The sequence below is a fragment of the Asterias amurensis genome, chromosome 18 (assembly GCF_032118995.1).
Source record: "Asterias amurensis chromosome 18, ASM3211899v1".
Lineage (NCBI taxonomy): Eukaryota > Metazoa > Echinodermata > Asteroidea > Forcipulatida > Asteriidae > Asterias > Asterias amurensis.
In genome coordinates this window covers 3671975-3690826 of record NC_092665.1, presented here as the reverse complement: position 1 = coordinate 3690826, position 18852 = coordinate 3671975, and the positions used below count along the sequence as shown (strand labels likewise).

Here is an 18852-nt window from a genome sequence, read left to right as displayed (position 1 = left end):
TGGATAAGTGATTGGCACTTGTTTCGGACTTTGTCATGGGTTTTTAACTTAAAATGTGAATTTGACTATGATTGATAGAAGCTGAATCATTGAGATTTGGGGTGGAACCTTTGTGTGAACTAATCTCTTCGTTCTCTTCAGAAGTCTGACGATCAATTGCAGCAAAAATGAGTGAAGAAGGGTAAAAACAAAACTTCGTTGTATTACTTTATTCCCAGCGGACAGTGCTGGAGTTAGTAAACACTCAGCACTTCTCCCAACTTCCTCATTAAGTAGTAAACGAAACATTGCATAATTTGTCGCGTAGATCTATAGTCTTCTTAGAAATACTTTTTTACTCTATCATGTCTAGTTTGAAATGATCTACATTTATAGATAGAGGATAACAACTGTGTTATACTTTCTATTCTTATTCTTATTTTTTATTTGGCCAATAAACAATTACAAATACAAGCAGACAGTATGTCAAATAGATAATTATAAGTACATGTACAAAAGTAAATACAAAGCAAGAAAAACAATAAGGGCACAGGAAATTATAAAACAGCCCTAATGTGATGGCCAGGATCAACAAAAGTATAATTAAACACTGTAGCTCGAAAGCCTGTTAATCCAGTCACATAGGGAAGCAAACACACTATATAAAATACTCTCTTTGGAAAATAATAATAATTAGAAATAAATATTAATATAAATAATCTGTTTACACAAAGTACAAATTAAAATAACAAAACCAAAACCAGAAATTAGACAAGCAAATAGCAAATAAATAAATAAACAAATAAATAGTTAATTAAAACAAATAAATAAAAAGTATTAACAAATGAATGAATAAATAATTAGAAAAGTACATGTAAAAAAGAGATAAAGCAACAAATAATTCAATGAAGGGATGGATTTAACAAAACATAGGTCAATCAACGAAAAAGTTAATCTTAAAGCAATCACCTTTTCCACTTAAACTCTTACATCAAAAAAATAGATGATTAAATATGAATAAAGCAATCAAAACAACAAAACAACAAAAACAACAACGAAAATACAATATATGGCTAAACAAATAGGTGAATCAGTAAATGAATAAGTAACAAAAAATAAAATAACACGCAACGGAAATGAGCTCTTTTCCAACATAATTATATCCAAAAAAATAAATAATATGTAATAAAAAAAGAGGACCTCAACTCAAGCTGAAGAATATGTCTCGGCCCTCTCAGATTGCCATGAATACACCTAGGTTAAGAGAAGAAATTATGGTTAAATGCCCTGCACATGCACTTTTCAAAATGACCGGATTTGGCTTTGTTTTGACAATTGCGCGTGTTTTGTGTATAATATATGCGCCCAGGGTTTCAGACGAGAGGACAGAGCCTGAAGCTGAATCCAAAGGCAAAGCCGTGGTTTCGAAAAAGGCCCCAATGTCACATGTGCCATGACCAAGAAGCAAACCCACACTCTGATAAAGTGGAGGTCAAATTGGGACATTTCTCCTCATTTCAGGTGAAATATTTTTGTAGTTGATAATTATAACTTATGTTTCTCCCATGCATTAATAATAGGACATCGGTAAACAGTAGCAGCGTTGCTAACATTGCAATCACTGGTACCATACCTATCATCACTATCAGCACACACAGAGATCCAACTCAGCAACCGGTTAAACTACCCAAGGTAATTATGACCCACCCCTCCCCCTCTAAATTCTGAAAGACTTCGTGTTTTATTTTCACTAAAGAAAAATAAGGAAAAGTTTCCGTATGGCGCCACCACTTTTTCATTCAATATGAAATAATATAGTTTCTAATTTGCCTTCAATGAGAAATCCCTTTTTGTAAAAATGAGTGAAAAAGTGGTGGTGCCATACGGAAAGTTATCCAAAAATAAGTTTACACCTATTGTTGATAATCCTATAGTGTTCCTCGCCAATCATTTCGACCCAATTTTCAGACTGTGTTTTTGGCCCTCTTTAAAATTAATATGTACTGGTTACAAGTTCCAAAGCACAGGACCTTAAAAATTTCCTCTAAGAAAGTTCAAATTGTGATCAAAACAAGTTTGGGAAATCGACTTTGAGCTTCAATCTTCAGTCATTTCTAAAAATGTTGATTGAAATTTGTAGAAAAAGGTTGCATTACACATGATACAGGGCCACTTCTAGTAATGCAGGGCCATACTCTTGGGTTGTTGGTATATTTGGTTAAAGGCAGTGGACACTATTGGTAATTGTCAAAGACTAGCCTTCACAGTTGATGTATCTCAACATATGCATAAAATAACAAACCTTTGAAAATTTTAGCTCAATCGGCCATCGAACTTGCGAGATAATAATGAAAGACATAAAACACGCGTGTCACACAAAGCTGTGTGCATTTAGATGGTTGATTTCGAATCCGCAAGTTCTAAATCTGAGGTCTCGAAATCAAATTCGTAAAAAATTACTTCTTTCTCAAAAACTATGGCACTTCAGAGGGAGCCGTTTCTAACAATGTTTTATACCACCAACCTCTCCCCATTACTCGTTACCAAGTAAGGTTTTATGCTAATTATTTTGAGTAATTACCAATAGTGTCCACTGCCTTTAAATGTGACTTAATCCCCAAATAATGTGTAAGTGTTGTGTTGAGAAAATTTAAAGGCAAACTTCTTTATTGTAAAAAGAAGAAGTCTAAGGATGTTTTTTAACATTTTTGTTTTCCTCAAACATAGCTTCCGAGCAACCGTTACCGATACACAGTCTGGCATGAGCTCCGCAGCAATGAGATCACAGGGGATGGTTTACACAATCCAAGGGTCAGGCGAGCTCCAAAGGTCAAGGATAAGATCTTTCATACGATCCAGGACGAACACGGAGACAAACTCAATCACGGCAAGAAAGGCCAGGAGAAGAAGGAATATGAAAAGAAGATGGAGAACTGGGAGAACTGCCAAGTAAGTCTGTTTAAAATTTATTTCTCAAATTTTGTGATTATTTTGAGTAGGTCTGACTCGTGAGGGCAGGCCAATCTGACCGATCATGAGCATGCTTATCAGCTCTTTGGGAGGGATGCCAGCATACATATGTTGTCTTTCACAGTCCTTCTACATGGAAGTGCCGTGGCCGAGCGGTTATAAGAGCACCGAATTCAAACTCTGGTGTTTCTGGTCAGCAGAGTGTAGGTTCGAGCCCCAGTCGTCGTGACACTTGTGTCCTTAAGCAAGACACTTTTAAAACCATTGCTTCGTCCTTCGGATGGGACGTGAAGTACCTTGGTGGTAGATAAGACTTTGATATTACATCCATGATTCTTCAAGCCATTATTCATCAAGCCGCTAAGCTAAACATTCCAACAGGAAAACACAAATCACCCTTACATCCTTTGCTGAAGCAAAGAATGCGAGAACCTCTTTTAAGAGGTTTAAAAACCAGCGTAACAACATTGCAGATGACACCGCATGGACTCCCTAGGCAGCAAGCTTTTGGACATTCTAGGTCAGAAAAGGCAAGCCAGTCAGCCAGATAGGATGAAGAAGTGATCAAGATCGACTTCACCCACTCCAGTCGTAAGGCATGGTCTAGCATCAACCATCTCCAGGCCAAAGCTCTTGCGAGTTCTTCCGCATAATGTCCGATAATTAAGTAGGATTTTAAACTTTGCATGGTTGAAATCGAAATATGTTAGGTTTGCGGTAACACCATGTAATGATAATCTCTAAATGAGTTTGGGTGGTTCTGTAAAGAACCGTTGGTTTCAACTCTCTTAAACCAATGTGAGTTGAAATCAACAGTTCTTTTCAGAACCACCCCAACCCATTTAGAGATAATAATATTAATAATAATCATAATACCGAAGTTTTATGTAGCGCCCATATCTACCAAACAAGGTACTCAAGGCGCTGAGTATATACATGTACAAACTTTCAAAAAGATTATAACAGTGATGAATTCTGAGACCCAATTATTTAGCACCTTATAACGGTTTTCAAGGTGCTATGGCGCATACAGCAGCCACAGCCAGCAACACCGGGGCGAAACCCTTCTCTTTTCGAAAACACAAGTGTCACGACTGGGGATTCAAACCCACACTCTGCTGATCAGAAACACCAGAGTTTGAATTCGGTGCTCTTAACCCCTCCGCCACGACACTTCCACGGTGTTACCACAAACCTTTCTATATAACATATGTTTGAAAGTTTTCCCTTTTCTTTTCCTTCCTCCCCCAAGGCTGTCAACCTTTCATATCAAGAGCTAGCAGACAGATACCAAATGGAGAATTTCCTTCGTATTTTAAAGAGACTCATCAGAGCCGAGACCATCCAACTCATCAACGACGACATCGAAGACCTCAGCAAAGTTTCATTCCCAGCGTAAGAACAAAATTATTCTTTAATCCAAGTCCAAATTTCATAAAGCCTGTAAGCACAAACACGTGCTTAGCATCAACAACTTTTGCTTAGCAAATATAGGTTACCTGAGTGGATTGTGATTTTACAATGTTTTTGTTTTTAAATTTCAGATGCAGCCTTCTCAACCTGAACAACAATTATTTAAAATCTTTCAAGGTAAACATTTTACAACTCAATTATTGTTCCTACAGATAAAAGTACTTTTGTGTCAAAAACATTTTGTCATTTTTCTTGACGAGTACCCAAACTCTTGTTTATCAGGTCTTGGTATTGAATTTGCTAGGATTTTGTTTTAATGTAAGGATTTTTCATTAACCTGCCTTGGTCATCAAATTTGTCATCAAAAGAGGGGACTTGTGCCATTACAGAAACAAAGTACTTGTTCTGATGAAAACCTGTAGACTTCTATTAGTGGTAAAGTAAAGCGCACTTCACAATAACCGTCTCAATGCGCTTTACATTATTTAATCTTTCTCAGTATACAGCCCTGAGCTGCCGTGGCGTTTTCATACACAATATCAACCTCTACCCTCGCAGTTACCCATGTATACCCCTGTGTGATGAGAAGCAATTATAATAAAGTGTCTTGCTTAAGGACACTAGTGTCACGACCGGGATTCGAACCCACACTCTGATGACTTGAATTCATTAGTCTTAACCACTCAGCCATGACACCCTAGTCTATAAACCTCTGAAATAGAACTTCCTATTTGTTCTGGAAGCTTCATCTCCCAAACCAATAGGATATTATTATCAAATTCTCAGGGTTTTTCATTTTTCTCAAATATCACCCGTGATTAAATTTTGTATTTTTTTTTTTTCAACAGAAACTTCCAAAGTGTCCGAATCTGAAGATACTTAATCTAAGTGATAATTCCATCAAGGCCCTAGATGGTCTACAGAGTCTGCAGAATAGTGGCCTAGTCACCATGGATCTCAGGCGTAATCCTGTGTGCTTCACGGAACACTACAGACAAAGGTACAGAATGATCTTGTCTTTGAATTGCAAATTTCATCAAGCTATTTTTAAAGTAATAAACTCAAGGGAAACTGACTGGGTAAAATTTCATCAAGCTATTTTAAAAGTAACAAACACAAGGGAAACTGACTGGGTAAACTTTAATAATTTCAAAATTGAATTAAAATTAACCGAGTTTCTTTTGTGGTTCACTACCTGATATGTTGCTGGCTACCTTATGCTGATAAGCAAAATTGATTTATGCTTAGCTACTTTGTATGCTTAAGCAGCTTAAGATTATTTCCAGATTTGAATTTCTGAATTTTTTTGTTGTCTTTCAGAGTGTTCCAGATTCTGCCGGATTTGCAAGAGTTGGACGGGATCCCTCGTTTGACCTCTGACATTGATGGTGACCTTCCTAAAGCTGGTTGTGTGATATCATAGAAAATAGCGATTAACAAATTTTCGCCCGTCACAGTACAAGTAAATAAACACTGTGCCTTCCTTTACCTGTGTTGCACTCATTGCTGCATTAAAGGCAGTGGACACTATTGGTAAATACTCAAAATAATTATTAGCACAAAACCTTACTTGGTAATGAGTAATGGGGAGAGGTTGATAGTATAAAACATTGTGAGAAACGGGCGCATTTGAAGGGCACCAAGGCAATGACAATCGCCTCTGAGAAGTAACAGGCCTGCATTATTAATTGCCTTGCAAATAAATAAATTACAAGAGTGCATCATTCTCTTTCACGTGATATAGATATTTTTCTATGTTCCATCACATATACTTAGACCCGAGAGTATACAGAAAGACACAAACGTATTATTCATCTAAACATTTCCCATTGATTGGTGCTTACAGCATTTTTGGGTCACAGGAAATCCAGTTAGTTACATAGAAGTCTTTTCACAGAGTGGCCATTATAATTTTTTTTACATTTAGATGTATTCTCCTTTTTTTATTGAGAAAAACCCTTCACACAAAAATATACTTTATAAATATATACAGTTTAGATACCTTTTTTAGAAAAATGGAAATGTGTGAACAATTTAGACAATAGCTTACTCAAAATCCATATGAGTACTTAGTATTACCTCTACAGTTAGTGGAATGGATACAAAATAGACGTACTTTTCAAGTTTCAGTCACTTTTTGGCAAATTTTACCCCCAGAATTTAGACTATTTTCATAGACTAGTAGTTGAACTGAAAAACAAAAAATTATTTTCAGGATCCTTACAAACATTATCTCCGTCCATTATCTCCGTCCTGCAGCATATAAGCAAATTGTTGTTATTTTCTGTCCATTTTGAACATGATCATCTTTCAAGATTCATCCAGATAAACTAAAATTGTTTGAAAAATTTCTTATGGGAAAAATTTTGGCCACGCAACATTGAAAGTGTTTTTTATTATTAAAACAACATATTTCAGTGATAAGTTGTACTCGAAGTGAAATGAAAAGAATTGACACAGTGACATAAAGTAAAATAAAAACCCTTCAAAAAACTCAGCAAATCACCAAGTAACTTATCATTTTCCAATCCTTATTTTTTAGTTTTGAAAACAATAATTCAGCCCCCAAAAAGTTAAATTAATGTGTAAATATTGTACAAACCTTCATTTTTTCAGCAAACTAAATTTAGTTTTCCTTGTAAATTTTCTTTATGAAGTGGATAGATAAAACCAAACTATTTTTATCTGACTGTAGAAAATATTTTTTACAAACAAATCTTTCAACCAATGACAAGTTGTATATTTTGTGATTATATGGAAATAGAGTTTTTGTAAAAAAATAAAATAAAAAATTTAATGATTTTAGCACATGTGTTTTTGTAAGTTTTTACTTACATTGGGGATGCTTTTTTTGCATAGGATTCACTGTAATTTAAACAATGGGTGCGTTCGTTTAGCTTCCCTGGGTCTACCCTGCGGTGCTCACTCAGCTGAGCCCGATACAAGAGCAAAACGAACAATCACACTCGCCCTCTCGTGGTGACGGCATGCTCTCCTCAGGTCACCTTTAAGTGACCCACTCCACAAGCAGGGCACTGGGGGCTGACCCGGGTGAGCCCCGTCAAAACTTTTTGAACGTACCTTGGCAGACTGGGGTGACCCAGGGAAGCTAAACGAACGCACTCTATACCATGTCCGATGGTGGTAGCAGAGGGTACCCTCCCCCCCAAAAAACCAACCTTCAAACTATTTACCAACTGTACAGAAGTCTCCCCTAAACTTCAAGGAAATTCTAATATGAAACCCACAATGAAAACACAAAAGGTAGGGTGGGTTGAGGCAAGGGGTGGTTATCACCACGCCCCCATATCCAGCACCAAATCATTCAAAAGTGAACATCTGTCATCTTTACTTGGGTAAGTCTAGCTTTCATTGCGACAAAATTATAAAATAAAGTTAGTGCTCTGTGAACATAGAGGAGGGCGCTCTGGTGATGCTGCTTGCAAAAACGCGACGGGACCGCAAGGAGACACGTGCGCCATTTTGTACGCGTGTTTAATATGAAGTACACTTTGGAGTAATTGTGTTTATAACAGAACGGCTGCACACCAGGCCCCGTAAACACACACTATGCGATGCTGTTTTGTCAACTTACAAAATGGCCGTATGCACGCATGCCGGGCCGCGTTTATAGACCAGTGCGCCCTCTAGTTCTTATATATAAATCTATGTGTGTAAAGGAACCCTTGAGGGGACTTGAGAACATATTTGAGAATCCCTAAGTGAAAGAAAAATCTAAAAGAAGTACAGGCCTGTCTCTCAAATGAGTTGTTCCATTTCCTTAACGTACATCTTCTTCATAACTTGATTGTCTTGGACAAATTGCATGTAGTGAGTCGTCAAGGCTTCTGCATCATCACCAAACTTCTTGAAGAGAGAAAAAATATACTTCCTTCTGCGGTTGATCTCTTGAAACTCTAGAACGGAAAAGACAGAAATATCCTTGAATTTTATACATTGTACTAGTGTAGTGGCCGAGCGGTTAAGAGCATCAAATTCAAACTCGTTTTCGGATCAGCAGAGAGTGGGTTCGAATTCATATCTTGAACATGAGTCCCAATTTTTTTCTTTTTTTCTTACCAATGTCAAAGGGGCGATTTTCTTCAAACTCAAATTCTTCTTCGTCCTCTTCATCATGATCATAATCCGCTTTAGCCCAACTCCCTTCTTGAAAACCTTTCAGGAATTCCTGTCTCTGTACATACTCCACCTCATTCTGTTCTTTAACGGCTTCGAAGAGAAGTTTCTTGTAGTAACCTTCTAGATTCGGATCCTTTGGTTGAAAAAAGTTTCCAGAAAAAGAAAACCAATTACAGAGTCAGTTTTTTCTTCTTCAAGATAATAATCAGAGCATGGGTTCCAAGGAATCCCTTTCTCTGTGTATACTCCACTACATTCTGCTTTTTAACGGCATCAAGGAGAAGTTTCTTGTAGTAACCTTCTAGACTCGGATCCCATGGTTGAAAATAATTCCCAGGAGAAAGGAAAATATAATTAGAGAGTAACTTTTTTATTTTTTTATATTTTATTTAATGAAAGTCGCCCAAAACAAAGCTAAAAAGCCATTCTAGGTTAAGGGCTACAAGGAAGAAAACATAGACATGCAGAAAGTCACTGGAGCTGAAGGTAGGAATTGACATTCCTCTTAAAGCCATTATACACTTTCGGTAAACAGTATTGTCCAAGTGGAAATTTAGGCTCAATCGGACATCGGAGTCGGGAGAAAATAACGGGAAAACCCACTCCTGTTTTCGCGCGTTTCGCCGTGTCATGACATGTGTTTATAACAAATCCGTAATTCTCGTTAACGAGAATTTATATTGTTTTACCGTTTTCTCAAAAAGTAAAGCATTTCATGGACTAATATTTCAAGAGAAGTCTTTCACCATTACCTTCTGTAAACCCTGTAAATTATTTGTAAATCTGTGATTTTTTTTTTTGTACCGAAAGGGTCCAATGGCTTTAAAAGATGGAAGATCATAGGATGAAGGGAAACATGCACCAGGCAAGGAGTTCCAAAGAGATGCAGTACGAGAGGAAAAAGCTACTGGAGTAGCTCTTTGTTCTACATCTCGGCACAGCCACAGTATAAGGATGAGAACAAGCAGAAAGCCTGGTCTCGTGCTCAAATGCCCTGACAGGAGGAACAAGGTAATAATCAGAGCATAGACAATAAAAAATGGGTTCTGATATAGGAAACACATCCCACGATTTCACTCACATGGTAATACTTGAGAAGCGCTAGGGTCGACTGATGCATGTACTCCTCATGTGCAAATTCCTGCTTCCACATTTTGAGTCTCGCTACAACTGGATTCACAGAAAGCTTGACGGCAAAACTCAGTCTAAAATAGGAAAAATAAACCAATCAAAGTGTTCTGGATTTGAATTAAAGTGCACAATGATGAGATAATTTGTCATTATTTTACGTCTAAAAACTTAATTTACTTTTATATCTAAATTAATTTTTATCAAAATTTCCTCATAATCCTTGGTGATAACAATGTTTTTATGTCTGTGTGGAATCTCCAAGAAAACAATTTTATCATTGTGTGGCCATTTTGTCAGATTCCCTACATTTTGTCAGATTTTGTCAGATTTTGTCAGATTCCCTAATTGGTTCATAGAGTTATATATAAGAACTAGAGCGCGCACTGGCCTATATACGCGCCCCGGTATGCGAGCAGGCGGCCATTTTCTAAGTTGACAAAACAGCTATCTCACAGCGTGTGTTTGTGCGGCCATTTTGTAAGTTGAACAAACAGCATCGCGTGAGCATTCAATAAAAAAAACCTCAAACGTGTATTTCATATTCAACGCGCGTGCAAAATGACGCGCTTGTCATCTTGCGGTCCCGTGGCGTTTGTGCACGAAGCATCACTCGTGCACCCTCTAGTTCTTATATATAACTCTATGAATTGGTTACATTGGTTTAAAATGGAAGAGACAAAATGGATGATGCACTTTTCAAAATGTTTGTATTATTATTTTAGTATTTTTTTTCGCCAGACACAAAAGGCCTATAGGCGTACAAGCCATGCGTACAAGCCATGCACAACTCTGAGCCAATGATAGGTCTTCCTTTGACCCCGTCACATGAGGGCGCTGTAAACAGCTTGTGATGTTATATTCAAAGGGTCTGAAATAGAGTTACCTTGCCTCGGTGAACATAGTACTTGGTGGTCTTGCAGAGTGCGGGATGATACCCTGAAACAGAGCAACTCTACCATAACGGGGAAGGACACCTTCAGAGAAACAAAAAAACACAATTAATAGCAGAAAAATTAATCAGATATATACCATAACTGATGTTCCTCCAACACATACTTCCCCTGAAAATGCATAGGACTCCTAGAACACAATGAAGATACAATGGGGGGGGGGGGGGGCACACCAAATCGGAACACAAAGACTTAAGCCCGGTTCATACTTCCTGCGAATGCGGATGCGAAGCAAATTTGACGTAAGTTTTACGTCACAACCCTCCTTTCGCAGCGATATTCGCAAGTGAGTTGGGCAAAGTTGAACTGCTGCGAATTATTCGTTGCGAATTTGTGACGTCAACATTCGTATCTCGTTCGTGTTCGCATGAAGTACTTTTGCTGGGACTCCTGGGAGCAGGGAATGGCATGTGCTGGCATGTACTTAATCATTAGACTGTAATACACAGGGATGCTGACTCCGGAAATGCTACAACCAACACTTAAAGTTTGATGACGGTCGAGTTAAATTTCATGGCTCCCTGTTTACCATAAGCAAGAATTGGCTTAATGGAAGCAAAACTCGGCGCTTAAGCCAAGCCTAGTTCATAGGTTAGCTGTGATTTCTTGCTTGTGCGCATGCGTACTCCACATTACTTGGCATTCTACGCTTACACAGCTGGCACAGAAACTCAGCGTTTTCCCTGTAAGCGAAGATGGTCATCGCAAGGGCAAAATTCAGTGAAATTGAGCCCTGGTGAATTGGGTCAAAACATTACCGATTTTAAAACATACTCGCTATATTTTCAGCGTCCTCAAGTTTACTTTCTTTGAACACTGTTTCACCGTACAAGTCTCCCGTCCAGTTTGGGTTGAGATAGATAAGGAACGTCCACTCATCTTCTTGTACCTCACAATCTTCGTGGATTCTTGTGTAGTCGAACGATCGGATCACGTTACATGCGACATCATACGGAAACCATTCATCCGTCCCTGTGGTGAGGGGAAAATATTTCTAGTTGATCAGGGCGGACTTTCATAGAGCTGCTTAATATAAGCAGAATATTTTATGCATATGTTGAGATACATAAAGTGAGAAGACTGGTCTTTGACAATTACCAATAGCATGGAGGTCTCCCATGCCACTAGTGTCCAGTGTCTTTAAAAGCAATGATGTAAGTTCAAACTGTGGCAGTTTCGTTTACCTGAAACATATTTGGCAACTTGTCTTGTGATATTCCATACTTTAGTTTGGGTGAAGTCATCAATATTAAAAGCAGCAATCCACTGAACATTGTCACTGTCTGCATCAATACTGTCATCGAAGAAATAATTTCCTACAATAAAACAAAAGAGCAACAATAAATGCACCTCACTACAAAACTTTCAAAATGATTGGTTGGATGAACAAGTTATTTATATTGGCATGTGATTTGTAATGTGACTTCACAATTTGTTCAACAATTTCGACCCATACACAATTAAAATTAACGTGTAAATCTATGAAGATTTATATTTTCAAAGTCACCTTTTTAAAGATTTAGGAAACTGAACGGAGGAATTCAACTAACCGTGGTCGACAGTGAATGTTCTTAGTTTATCCAGATCTTCCTTGGAAAACAGATCATCGAACACATAGATCTTCTTCCCATTTGCCGATGTGTATTTCTGCAGAGAAAACAAGTTTGATCAAGTGAAAATAACTACATGAATGATACAAAATAAACTTTATGAAATTGTTGTTTACCAACTTCATCAATGCATTAAACACATGCGTTCATCCTTACGGACTAGGAAGAGGGTAACCCTAATTCAGCCCCAGAAGTAAGTGGCACTGTGTCCCTGGTGACATTTGATTAGGGTCGACAGGCCAAATCACCAATCGAAATAACCAACAGCACCCACAGCAATTGCCGTGGTGCCCTCTGCTTTTGCTATGTTGCCCTTAGAACAGTTCTAAATTTAAATTTGCTTCATAAGGGTGCCCCTAGCTCCCAGAGCTAAGCCTGCAGCGGGTTTCACAAAACACTAAGATTAATCCTTTCTCGAGTTAGGACAAGAAACTCGTCCTAACATTAGGATTAAACTTAAGGTTTGCATGCTACAGTGCAGGGTTGGGACTCGTCCCAAGTCCTAAGATTAATAAGTTAAGAAGAGTCTGGTGAAATTAACGGCAGGTTATGTTAGGCGATATCTCATAATTTTTTTAAAAATAAAATAAAATTAAAAAATACACACTATTATTAATTCTTTAACATCACCACAAACTTCAAACATTCGTTCATACCTGTGTCACATATTTTCCTACATCCATCACAGGCACCGCTCCAACCATGCTAGGGAAGACTTCTTGAGCTGCTTTTTCATGATGAGCTAAAAGTTGCTGCCGAGTCCGCTCCGCCTCCTCCACTTTGGCTTGATTTTGAGTGAAGTGAACCATCAGGAATAGCTGCGACTGCTTGAAACCCATGCTGGGTGGTCTGGTCAGATACTCTGTGGAAGAAAAAAAGTTGCACAGACTCATAAGAATTAACTCTTAAAGACACTGGACACTATTGGTAATTGTCAAAGACTAGCCTTCACAGTTGGTGTATCTCAACATATGCATACAAAAACAAACCTGTGAAAATTTGAGTTCAATTGGTCATCAAAGGTACGAGATAATAATAAAAGAAAAAACACCCTTGTCACACGAAGTTGTATGCTTTCCGATGCTTGATTTCGAGACCTCAAATTCTAAATCCAAGGTTTCAAAATCAAATTTGCGAAAAATGATTTTCTTTCTTGAAAACTATGTCACTTCAGAGGGAGCCGTTTCTCACAATGTTTTATACTACCAACCTCTCCCCATTACACTTTACCAAGTAAGGTTTTATGCTAATAATTATTTTGACTAATTACCAATAGCGTCCACTGCCTTTAAATAAATAGTAAACTTGAGGGTCCAACCATGCATTGCATCTCTTGTGAGGGAGTGTTGGCTCTGAAAAAAAAAAGCAGTTTGGTCTCGACGCTTCGAACAGTGTACTCTGCTCTTCTCCAGGGTCCTTTCTTTTGAAGAGACGAGCAGAGTATACTGTTTGAATTGTAAAGACCAAACCAGCTCTTTTCAGAGCCAACACTCCCTCAAAAGAAATTTGTGAACCACAAATTCTTGATTCGTGCAATTCATAATCATATAATGTAGTCGTTAAACCAATATCTATATGAGAGATTTGTGAAATGCCAGCTTGGCGTTTACCGGTATATCTCCTTGTGGGAGTTTGCTGAGTTCCCTTGACGGGAAGATCATCTAAAAAAACATGACTACATCCAAGGAGTTTACCAGGGTCAGTAATTCAAGTGTGAAAAGGACAGCCACATAAACAATTCCTGGGAAGTTTGCTAGTGTGAGAGTAGCCCTGAGAGTCCAACCAGGGCCCAATTTAATAGAGCTGCTTAAGCAGAGGCTTAGCAGAAACTAGCTGGATACCAGTCACAAATTGTACATACGGCATGGTAGTCTAGCTGGTAATCTCATTCTGGTAAGAACAATTTTGTTATGCTAAGCTACTCTTTTTGCTTTTTTTAGTAGCTCTGTGAAATTGGGCCCTGTGCTATTGTACAGGCAGCTTTTAACATCGGGGTTTGCCAAAACTTTTCCTTTAAGTTTTTCAAAAAGAAAACAAAGTATTAGCATTGTACCTATTGAGCTGTCCCATATGATAACTCTGTTGAACTTTGGAGACACAGTTGAAAAGATGTCTTCATCATCGTAGAGTAACAAATCTCCGTAGTCGTTTTGGCGCCACAGTTGATTCAAGTATAGAATGGCAGTAAACTCACCCTCTGCCTTATCGGCGTCTTGATGAACTTTAATCACATCACCCCTACCAAAAAATCAAACCAAAGGTAACTCAGTCTTTGTTACTGCTCTGACTGACCTGACCTCCGACTGACCTCACCTCTGACTGACCTGACCAGCTGACTGTCCTGAGCAGCTGACTGACCTAACCTCTGACTGACCTAACCGCCTGACCTGACCGACCTACTGACCTGACCAGCTGACTGACCTGACCAGCTGACTGACCTGACCTGACCGCCTGACCTGACCGACCAACTGACCTGACCAACTGACCTGACCAGCTGACTGACCTGACCTCTGACTGACCTGACCTGACCGCCTGACCTGACCGACCAACTCACCTGACCAGCTGATGACTGACCTGACTTCTGACAGACCTACTGCAGGTCTGTATGCTCCTTTTCTAAAATAAAGGGCAGGAGCACCAAGGCATTTTCTTCTTGGAAAAGGGTACCCTATGAGGAAATTTCTCAATCACCTTTATTGCCTCCGCGATCAAAGTATCAGGCCTGCCAACTGACCTGACCATCCAACTGATCTGACCACCTGACTGACCTGAACTCTGACTGACCTGACCAACCAACCTGACCATCTGACTGACCTGACCTGACCGCCTGACCTGACCGACCAACTGACCTGACCAGCTGACTGACCTGACCTCTGACTGACCTGACCTGACCGCCTGACCTGACCGACCTACTCACCTGACCAGCTGATGACTGACCTGACTTCTGACAGACCTACTGCAGGTCTGTATGCTCCTTTTCTAAAATAAAGGGCAGGAGCACCAAGGCATTTTCTTCTTGGAAAAGGGTACCCTATGAGGAAATTTCTCAATCACCTTTATTGCCTCCGCGATCAAAGTATCAGGCCTGCCAACTGACCTGACCATCCAACTGATCTGACCACCTGACTGACCTGAACTCTGACTGACCTGACCAACCAACTTGACCATCTGACTGACCTGACCTGACCGCCTGACCTGACCGACCAACTGACCTGACCAGCTGACTGACCTGACCTCTGACTGACCTGACCTGACCGCCTGACCTGACCGACCTACTCACCTGACCAGCTGATGACTGACCTGACTTCTGACAGACCTACTGCAGGTCTGTATGCTCCTTTTCTAAAATAAAGGGCAGGAGCACCAAGGCATTTTCTTCTTGGAAAAGGGTACCCTATGAGGAAATTTCTCAATCACCTTTATTGCCTCCGCGATCAAAGTATCAGGCCTGCCAACTGACCTGACCATCCAACTGATCTGACCACCTGACTGACCTGAACTCTGACTGACCTGACCAACCAACTTGACCATCTGACTGACCTGACCTGACCGCCTGACCTGACCGACCAACTGACCTGACCAGCTGACTGACCTGACCTCTGACTGACCTGACCTGACCGCCTGACCTGACCGACCTACTCACCTGACCAGCTGATGACTGACCTGACTTCTGACAGACCTACTGCAGGTCTGTATGCTCCTTTTCTAAAATAAAGGGCAGGAGCACCAAGGCATTTTCTTCTTGGAAAAGGGTACCCTATGAGGAAATTTCTCAATCACCTTTATTGCCTCCGCGATCAAAGTATCAGGCCTGCCAACTGACCTGACCATCCAACTGATCTGACCACCTGACTGACCTGAACTCTGACTGACCTGACCAACCAACTTGACCATCTGACTGACCTGACCTGACCGCCTGACCTGACCGACCAACTGACCTGACCAGCTGACTGACCTGACCTCTGACTGACCTGACCTGACCGCCTGACCTGACCGACCTACTCACCTAACCAGCTGATGACTGACCTGACTTCTGACAGACCTACTGCAGGTCTGTATGCTCCTTTTCTAAAATAAAGGGCAGGAGCACCAAGGCATTTTCTTCTTGGAAAAGGGCACCCTATGAGGAAATTTCTCAATCACCTTTGTCACCCTCCGCGATCAAAGTATCAGGCCTGCCTACTGACCTGACCATCCTACTGATCTGACCACTTGACTGACCTGAACTCTGACTGACCTGACCAACCGACTTGACCAACTGACTGATTTGCCAGACCTACTACTGACCGATCTAAATAATGACCTGACAGACCTACTGACCTGACCAACAAAATGACCTGACCATGTCCTTGCTCTATGACCTGACCACCCACTTTGACAAAGAGATGAACAAATATATAGTGCTGTAGTAAGAATTGGTCCATATCTGCTAAAGCCAAAATGTGAAGGGCATTTGGCCCAAGACTACATCAGTCCCCAGGTCCCACTTCCACCACCCATGCCTCCTAATTTTTATTCAGTCGTTATGTAAAATTAAACTTGTAAAAAATTTGACCTTATAATTACCTTCTGAGGATGTTACAGACAACTTTGTATGGTTTGTACTCCCCGTCACCACTACCCTTCCCATGATGCTTAGGTAAACTTTTCACAAGGCTTAAAATACGTCTGCCAGTTTCCGAGTTTGAGAACACCCCGGCATCGAAGGTTGCTGCCCAGGAAATACCGCTGTGATTCCTCTGGTCTCCAGTCTCAGAATCTCCATTATGTAATCTGAAATTGAAACATATCAAGAAAACATTTTAACAAAATGTCTCAACACACATTTATATAATAATTATAACAATAAGTTCTTTTAGTGACGTCTCAATCAATGCGCTTTACGTTAATGCCATGGTGAATGGGAGACATTGGGATGCTAGGTGGCAGCAGACTTACCAGCTTGGTTGTTTGTGTTGTGCATGCTCAGAACAACCATGGAGGAAGAAACAATAGAGATTTACCGGGTTAGTCTGCTGCCACGTAGTTGCGATGATCGTAACCCTCCATCCTCTCGACGATCGGAGGGGAGGATAGAGGGTTACGATCATCGCAACTAGCTTCCACCGCAAGCGTGCTCAAAGCATCCCAAAAGTCCCCCATTGTTGGCTAGTTACAGTTCCAAGTAAGGCTCTGGGGAGGGTCGATTCGAAGACCGGACCCGAGCTCTTCGACCCAAGCTTTTCGAACATAGCCGGATATCCCCCTCCAACCAAGCCTGCGTCCAAGCAAAAACACACTAGGCCTACTGGAGCAGACCTGCACGACCTCCAACATATCAGGGTCAGAAACTTTCTTTTCACTCCAATCACTGAAGTGAGTGAATCAGTTGTTGAATGAAATTGCAAATATTAATTTGAATTAAATTAAAGCAAAACAGAAATAAAAGCCGTTTACCTCCAAATTCCGCCAAGGTGGATATATTGCTCCCAAGCCACAAGCAACCTATAGTCTAAAATATCGTCAAATACGACGACTGGACGACCGTCTTTTGTTGTAAAATTGCCCGATGTTTTACCTGCGCTCTTTTCCAATTTAGCACTGGCCGTCGTTCCGAAACTTTTTGAAGCAATGCCAAAAGTGTTTGGGTCAGAAATGGGCCAAAAACGAGACTTTAATTCGTGAACTGTGACAGTCGAAAATGAAAGGCTGCATAAGAGTGATAAAATCACAATAAAAAGCCCTTGTTTCTTGACTGAACTCAATAAAAATGCCATGGTTAAAAATACTCCGATTTAGCAACTGTTGTGGGGACAACGTCGTCTCAGGAAGTTCATGAACTTCGTGAACTTACTTCCGGGTGTTTTGGAAATTAGACTAGACTTTACCAAGTCCATTGTTTAAAATGTTGTTTTTGCACGTATGCGCGCCCGCGGCCCGCGACAAAAGCGGTTGGCCCCATTGATTTAAAACCTTAAGTTTACCACGTGGTAAATTTTTAAATGGTTAAGTTGGAACAAGACAGCTTTTCTATGGCATGATTTGAACCAACGTTCTCCAGTTTAACAGGCTGGGCAGCGGCATATAGCCATGGGCCAACAGCTCAGTGAAGAAAAATCTGCAAACATTTTTATTGAAGGAAAAAATTATTGGGACACCAGTCACAACAATGTAAACTTAATGTAATTTTGGCTGGTAACCACTTGGCAGTCAATGAAGCGGGTGAAATTTGAAATTTGTGATATAAATATCGCCCATAGACCAACTTAATCAACACTCTCTGCAATATATATATACATCGTATGTAAATCCATAACGCTAATAAAAACACAACAAAGCAAGTTTTCATAAAGTTCTAGCATCATTTATTTCTTTTCCAACAAATAGGATTTTAGTTAGCCCTAGTCGTTGACTATAAACAAGTTTATAATATGGCACTAATAATTCTACATTTCCCAAGCTTGAAGTTGAAGTTGTAGGCCCCATCATACACACCTGTCCATTCACTAGAAAATAATGAAATAGCCCCAACGCTATAATAATAGGGTTGGGCTTATTATCAGCAAAACATGCACTAAAATAATTGCTAATAAAAAGTTCATAAATAAAATTGACAATATAACTCAATATACATTACATATATACAGGTACCAAGATCAAGGCATTAATCGGTGATTTAA

General features: G+C 39.8%; 2 protein-coding genes across 2 annotated transcripts; one reads left to right on the top strand and one right to left on the bottom strand.

Annotated features, from left to right (window-relative positions):
* The first annotated feature begins 4 nt into the window (after positions 1-4).
* On the top strand, positions 5-7129 carry LOC139950657 (acidic leucine-rich nuclear phosphoprotein 32 family member A-like). The gene is made up of 7 exons (XM_071949437.1): positions 5-181; positions 1560-1671; positions 2707-2928; positions 4202-4344; positions 4494-4539; positions 5211-5362; positions 5683-7129. Exons 1-7 carry the CDS (start codon positions 168-170, stop codon positions 5783-5785), a joined length of 792 nt encoding a protein of 263 aa, XP_071805538.1. The 5' UTR covers positions 5-167; the 3' UTR covers positions 5786-7129.
* Positions 6720-18418, bottom strand: LOC139950658 (uncharacterized). Its single transcript, XM_071949438.1, has 11 exons — positions 17630-18418; positions 16760-16966; positions 14247-14431; positions 12850-13055; positions 12134-12230; positions 11768-11899; positions 11358-11555; positions 10517-10607; positions 9584-9707; positions 8443-8635; positions 6720-8279 (listed from the first exon to the last, which is right to left on the bottom strand). The coding sequence occupies exons 1-11, from the start codon at positions 17947-17949 to the stop codon at positions 8122-8124; spliced, it is 1911 nt and encodes a 636-aa protein (XP_071805539.1). The 5' UTR covers positions 17950-18418; the 3' UTR covers positions 6720-8121.
* Positions 18419-18852: the final 434 nt, after the last annotated feature.